General features: G+C 53.7%; 1 protein-coding gene across 3 annotated transcripts in view; it reads right to left on the reverse strand.

The window, feature by feature from the left end:
• Positions 1 to 7,064, reverse strand: part of TFE3 (transcription factor binding to IGHM enhancer 3) — an 11,512-nt gene extending 4,448 nt beyond the window's left edge. Inside the window, exons 1-8 of one of the 3 annotated variants that reach the window (XM_077752960.1) lie at positions 7,055 to 7,064; positions 4,631 to 4,744; positions 3,309 to 3,603; positions 2,493 to 2,738; positions 2,306 to 2,410; positions 715 to 832; positions 310 to 366; positions 56 to 131 (exon numbers count right to left, since the gene is read on the reverse strand). In XM_077752960.1, the coding sequence (XP_077609086.1) occupies positions 56 to 131; positions 310 to 366; positions 715 to 832; positions 2,306 to 2,410; positions 2,493 to 2,738; positions 3,309 to 3,527 (821 nt within the window). In that variant the 5' untranslated portion in view covers positions 3,528 to 3,603; positions 4,631 to 4,744; positions 7,055 to 7,064. Of the gene's footprint in view, positions 1 to 55; positions 132 to 309; positions 367 to 714; positions 833 to 2,305; positions 2,411 to 2,492; positions 2,739 to 3,308; positions 3,604 to 4,630; positions 4,745 to 5,186; positions 6,933 to 7,054 lie in introns of those variants that run through there. The other 2 variants (XM_077752958.1, XM_077752959.1) reach the window with 2 other exon arrangements.
• Between the last annotated feature and the right edge of the window lie 8 nt (positions 7,065 to 7,072).

The following is a 7,072-nucleotide window of genomic DNA, read 5'->3' on the forward strand; positions in this document are numbered from 1 at the left end:
GGGGCCTTTGCCCCACTTCCCTCCAGCCTCAGGCTCCCCTATGGCCCAGACTCACGGGTCACTGGACTTGGGGATAAGGGTGCCCAGCTCCTTGATCCTGTCATTAATGTTGAATCGCCGGCGACGCTCAACTTTGGGGGTGAGAGGGGAGAAGAGTAGGAAAGTTGTCAATGGGCTGAGGGGGGGAAGAGGAGGACCTAGGGGGTTGGGAGGGACTGTTACAGGGAGAGGCGCCCCCCAAGGCAGGCCAGGGTATGGATCAAGGCAGGGTGGCACAGCATGCTGGCAGGGGCATGTACGCGCACTCACTTAGGTTGTGATTGTCTTTTTTCTGTCGTTCCTTCAAAAGGGCCTTGGCCTCTGTCTCTGGAAGAGAATGGGGGTAGTCAGGGCCTCTGCACACAAGAGAGAAAGAGGGGAGCGAGTGCAGCTGCTGGGGGTAGGATTTGGTGGACGCAGGAAAGGAAGTGACTTTTTAAAAAAGTGCCACTTTTATGATTTTTTAAAGAAGCCCGGGTGACAGATCATTTGTTAAAACCCAAAACGAGAAGAATTGGGGTAAAAGCAAGCCCATGGGCCATGTGGAAAAAGACGGCAAACAGCCCGCTTCTGTCTGCTTAGAGACCTTCCCCCAGCATCACGCCCACCTGGCTGATATGGGGCTCACCCCCGGGGTGCGGCATGGGCGCACGGGGCCAAGACCCTGGCCCTTACCAGAAATCTCTCGTTTGATGTTGGGCAGCTCAGCCGGGCAGGAGTTGCTGACGGTGATGGCTGGCGTGGCCACGCCCTGACTACTGTACACATCAAGCAGATTCCCGGACACAGGCAGCTGGGGGCAGGGAGGGCAGAGGAACGATGGCTGGCACCAGCCCCCAGGCTTGGGCCCTTCTCAGAACCAGGATCCCAACCCTCTGCACACTCCAGAGACGATCTAATGCAAGGACTGGCTGACTCAGCACGAGGAACCTTTCCTTCTCTTTCAAGGGGATTTCACAGGGCAACTCAACAGGGAAGACAGGATCCAGGAGAACTATCTTGCTTTGCCAGAAGACCCGAGCCGGCTGGGCCCGTTCATCATGACCCTGCAGGCCCTCAAATACCTCAGAGAGACGTCTGAAGTCCCTATCCCAAACTCTGGGATTGGCTCTGTGAAGAAATGCTGGAAAACCACCCTTCTCAGGTCTTTGGTGGCTCCAACGCAACTTTCCAGTCCATTAGCCCCTCCTAGCAGAACATTCCAACTCCTGCATTCTTGGATCACTCCAACCCCATCTCCTCAGACCTTGGGAAATTGTCATGGTAATGTCCCATCCAAACTCTGGCCTTCTGGAGAGTTCCAGCCCTATCTCTAGTCTTTTGCCATGATTACCACACACCACCTTATGTACGTGGTCAAGCACCAAGCTCCTGACACTAGTATCTTCCTGCACATTCTGATCTCTCAGGAGTTCTTGTCTAACTACTCAATGAGCACTCCCTGCTTTTATGTAAGCCGCAATGTTTCCTCTCTCCTTCCCACTCTCCTGGATATACTCTAGGGCGACACACTAATCCCTAAATAATTAGTCCCACCTCTTGATGAATTGGTTCCATCTCTTGAAACCCTGCTGGTCTGCTGGACCCATGTAACATAAGGTCCCATTCTCTAGCTGTTCCAAATCAATGAAAAATTCTGAGAAACTGATGCCATTTTTATACATGCTTCTGTCTTTCAGGTAAGTTAGAACAAAGTTACAGCCACTTGGTATGTCCCAAAGCAAGTTATGGGACTTCTGGAATGTTCCAGAACCAGAATGTTACAACTTATTGGTACATCCTTTGCTCTAGAGAGTTTTATTCCCTCTCTAAAAGGACCCAGCTCTTGGCATGGTTCAATGAAAGAGATGTTGTACATTCCGATAACAAGGTTCAACCACCTCATGTTTTAAGACTTTTGATATGTTCCAATCACTGCGTGGTCTGGGTATGTCCCAATAACCTGAATCTCTTGGTACATTCAAATTGCTGCAAGAGTTCCATTTCTTGGTCCCTCCCACACTGAAGCTTGAGTGCTTGGGCATGCACTGATATTTCCATGAAGTCTCCACACTGTATATACCAAAATCTACAAGGTCTACCTCTCCATGCAATACAACACAAAGTACCAGGGCCACTGGTATGCTCTATCCTCAGCACACGGCCTCCTTCTCGATCTCAGCACAATCCAAAGCGAGGGTCTTATATACACAGGCAACATGGGTGTAGTCTCAGTGATACAGGGATGCACTGATGTTCAGACCAGACTCCCATCCCTGGTCCTCACCGTGCTGGGGAGCTGCAGCCCTGCAGTGCCTCCAGGCAGATAGCTGAGCATCTCATCGTTGTAACTGGATTCCAGGCTGATGATCTCATCAATAACATCATCAATCTAGGAGAAAAAGTAAATAAGGAAGAGGGTTAGAAGGAGCTAGAGCAGGGAGAACAGGGGAAGGTCGTCTGCAGCCACTTACCTCCTTCTCTGAGCTGGACCCAATGGTGAGTAGCGCCATGGGGCTGTTGGGAGCACTGCCGGTGGGGCCAGTAGCGTGGGCAGCCTCAGGGGCAGGGAGTGGCTGGGCACTAGCAGCCCCCGGTGGTGGGGTGAGGGCCTGGGAAGCCAGCTTGGGGCCAAGTGTGGTAGACAGGTACTGTTTCACCTGCTGCCGGCGCGCCTGCTGCAGGTGGTAGCGCGTCGGGTTCTCTAGATGGGTCTGCACCTGTGGGATAAGGGTGAGGAGGGATGGGGGGGCAAGGTAGGACAGGGGTGACCCTAAGCCCCAGCCTGACCCTCAATCTGTTTCTAGGCTCAGACCAGCAAACCAGGCCCAGAATCTGAGGACCCCTTCCTCCCCAAATACTGGTTAAGTCTCCTCCAGGACCCAAATTCTCTTTCTCAGAAATCCCTCATAGCCCCCAAGATCTACCCATGGATGGCAGAAAANATACATAGCTTCCCAAGACACCTCAATGGCAAAACTCCTAATGCATCACACATACATGAAGGCCTTCCTACAAAGTTCTTCCTGGGGTTACTTCATAGTCCCCCAGGCCCATGTAAGGCACTCATGACCTTCCATGGTGCACCAAGACATCCCGTGGCTCCTAAGAACCCCTCACAACTCCACAGGAACCCCTTGGAAAACCCTAAACACAATGGAATGCTAACACAGCCTATTTTAACAGTAACTGGGACCTTCCTTAGAGCCCCTAGGACTGTGCCTGAAAGCTACCAGGACCATTCCTCAGTCATAAGAGACCCCTCCGAGGCCCTCTGGATGTCACCTTACCTTGAGTACCTCCCTTGGCACCTGAGCAGGGGGAGGACGGCCCAATGTGTGGCCCCCAGCGGAGACACCGACCACAGAGATGGCAGGAGAGGCAGGTGCAGGACTGGGGAAGGAAGAGGCTGCAGCCTGTTCCCGACGCTCACGCCTCTCCTGCTCCTGGGCCTGGGCCCGCATTAGCTGCTGCCGCAGCAAGACCCGCGATGAAGAAGATGACGACATGGCAGGGGTCCTGGAGCCCCCTGCAGAAGATGATGCAGAGAGTGTAGCTGGGGTGGCTTGCAGTGATATTGGGAGGCTGTGGAATGGGAAATATGGGGCCACAAGTAAGCTAAAAGTCTCGTCCCAAGCTAAGGAGTCATAGCGGAATGGAGTAGACACTGGAATTAGGCCCATTTTCTGCCTTCGGAGGCCATGATGCGGAGGGGGAGACCTAGGAACCAAGCCTGGTCACAGCTTTCAGGGCTCACAGTCTGTTAGGGGAGATACTTGGAACTCAGCCCAGTCCCAGCCCTGAGGGGTTACAGTCTGGTGGGGGAATTTGAGCCCTCAGTCCTTATGGTGAAGGCTGGATTTGGGCCTTTTCAAACACTGAGCAGGGATGCCACTGCTAGGCTCCAGGAGAGGGGTTCATCCTATTTAAAGGAGAGCAGGATGCCAAACTGAGGCTGTGGCAGTAGATTTGGATACAGAGCGCTCTTAAGCTTAACTGGGGGCTGAAGATGCTCCCTGAGCTCCTGGCTACAAGGGCAACTGCAGGCCCCCCGTCCTCCCCTGCCTAGGCCTCTAGTCCCAGGAGCTAGTCTTGAAAATCTCAGAGATTTCACAATCCTCTCTTCCTGCCCCTCTTCCAGGTCCCCTCCCCTCTCTTAGAGCCCAGGCCAATGACTCAGCACATTTAGACGTCCAAGCTTGGAGAAAGAAGAGACCAGCAGGGGTTCCTCAAGGGCTGGGGGTGGGCACGTTCGTCTAATGGAGGAAGGGGTGAGCAGGAGTTGTGGGTCTGGCTCCGCCCACCTGGGGGCTGCAGGGAAAGCAGGCCAGCCCAGGACTCTGGGCCTCCTAGGTTGGCTGCAATATTTGTGTATCAATGGGTATGCAAGTGGGCTGGAGGGGAGGCAGGCGAGGTCTTGTCCAGGATGCTGGAATCCTAGCTTAGCCACCTGCTTTCCTGTGTGACACACTGTTTCTTGCCCCCAATTTTACTGTCTGGAAAATGCAGGCTGGTGAAAGGCTTGGGCTGGCACTGAAGGCCTCTGCCTACCAAGAGGGGATGGGGTGGGGGTGGGGGGCAGACATTGCGAAGGGAGTCAGCGGAGACATACCTTGAGCGTGGTGGTAGGGGTTGGCTTTTGAGCTCGTAGAAGCTGTCAGGATCGAGGACGCTTTCTAACTCGATGTCAGCAACAATCCCAGATTCCGGAAGCAATGAGTTGAGGCTGAGGGTGGAAGGGAGGTAAGGGTGATGGTCAGTGGTTGTATAGGGACCTCATTCCCCTCGGAGAAAGAGTAGGGGGTGGGAGGAGAGTGTCACATGCCAGGGAGAGGGGAACAGAGTGTCCCTCTCACAGGAGGCCACTCTGCTGGGTACCACCACCAGGAACTTCCGGGTCTTCTACCTCCCCATGCTCCTCTCCCCTCCCCACTCTCTTTTGCTCTGTTACCCATAGTCCCTTAGGATTCAAAATAGTAAGAGTGCCTGGATCCCAACTCCTCACTCTAACACAATCCTGGGTTTGAGGAAAATAGAAATGGAGAATTTAGGAATGACAATTCACTTTGCAGGAGTCCTGACTGTGCATTCAGAGCTCCTCCAGCCCCCACACCCCCTACTGTTGTCCTGACAGCTGAATGTGAGCCCACGTTTGTCTACACACTTACAGCACGGTAGGGGCATCCTTCGGCATAACAGTCCATTGTAACACAAACTGAATGCATCACAAAGAACTGGGGTCGATGATTCACTTGACGGAAGGATCCGAGACTTTGCAGACTTTGCAAACGAGTGCCCCCCTTCCTGCCCCAGCCAGAGTTCAGGGGATGCCAACGCACCCCCAAATGCAAAATGGAAATATCAAAGGCTCCCCTCATGCCAGCAATTTAGATTTAAAAGAGTAAGAATTTGGGTGGATGATCCATTTATACAAGCATTCTTTTCTTGGCCTGTCCGGCGCTCTCCTGTTTTTTTGTATAGAACAAAACACACACACACACACACACACACACACACACACACACACACACACCCCTCTCTAATACCAACACCCACTGATACAAAATAAGCCACGTACACCTCTCCCTTTCAACTATTCCCACCACTGGGATGGTCCAGGTGGTTATGAAGGCATCAGAAGATGGGGAATCCTATCAGATGCAAACGCTCCTGGTCAGCCCTCCATGCTGGGTGCAAGACCCTGGTGTGTAGGAGGCATTGACATGCACGTGGATGGATATGCATCCTGAATTGAGTCAAAGATTTAGAATCCTGAGATTGTGTGTGACTTCACTTGACAAGAATCCTCTCCCTTCTCCAAGGATCTGTCTTCCTTCCTTTCCTCACCCTCAGATGGGGACCTAAAACCACCCAGGAAGTCAGGAAGAGGAAGCTCGGGGAGCCGCTGAGTTCAGCACAATGCCAGGAAGAAAGCAGGCAAAGCCCCATCTCATGCTCACACACCCATTGCACAGAAGTTGAAAGAGATGGGACACTGGGGTGGGCAGGGTGTGGACAGAGAGGGCTGGGGCTTACAAGCCTGCTGATGGAGGTGAGGGTGGGAAGAGGCCACGGAGGACCCAACCAGGCAGGGATGGTGCAATTGGTGCTCATTCCAGCTCTAGGGGCAGTTTCGAGATTATTTCCAGGGTCTGAGAGACAGACTGGGAGGGGAAGAGAAAAAGAATGTACGTGTGCGCACACAAGCACGGGCGCGCACACATGTGCGTGCAGGGGGTGATCGAGGCTGGCTAAGAGGCTGGGGTGGGTGGCAGCAGGAACGAGACCCTCCTCTGGGCTCCCAAATAAGGTCCGAGGCCCTTTTCTCTGAGCTAAGAGGTAGCACCATCTCTGTTGCCTCTATAAGCCTCACTATCCCCCATTCAAGCCCCTATGGGAATGTGGGAAGAGGACTTTTCCACTATCCCTGGGATCTGACCCAGCTGGGTTGGGTGGGCAGGGGTGAAGTGATTATTCCGGTCAAGTCTTGGTGAATGTTCCTTCTCTTGCTCACTCACATACACTCACAAAGCCGGTCCCACATAGCATATCTGAGATACCCCCAAACCCGTCCAGATTCATGTTATCCCTAAACATAGCCTCCAGCAATGAGCCACTGGGAATCATCCAGCAACAAGCGACCCAGACGGCACTTCTGTCTCCCAGGACCCTTACTCTGCCACTGAGGGGAAATGTCCCTTAAAATCAGTGCCTCACCTACAGAGGCAAACCCATGCCTGTCTGAAGGACCCCAAATTCAGCCTCAGTCCCCCAAGCTGTTACCCTAGACCAGGCTGTGGACACAACACAACCTTCCCCAAATCGGAAACAGGCCTCCCTTCATGCACTTCCATGACTTCTTTAAGCCTCAGTCCAAGCCGGATTCCTGAGGTGCCCCCCCAACCAAGAGCGGCGCCCCGACGTCCTCCAAACCCAGGCCGAGGGCCTCCAATCCCAGTCCTGGGCTCCCGCTATCCCCCCAGATCAGGCCCCCAGGAACCCCAGTCAGCACTACCGGCCCCAGGCGGCCCCGCACCTGAGCAGCTGGGCCGTG

The sequence above is a fragment of the Crocuta crocuta genome, unplaced genomic scaffold, assembly GCF_008692635.1.
Source record: "Crocuta crocuta isolate KB4526 unplaced genomic scaffold, BGI_CrCroc_1.0 scaffold943, whole genome shotgun sequence".
Classification (NCBI taxonomy): Eukaryota; Metazoa; Chordata; class Mammalia; order Carnivora; family Hyaenidae; genus Crocuta; species Crocuta crocuta.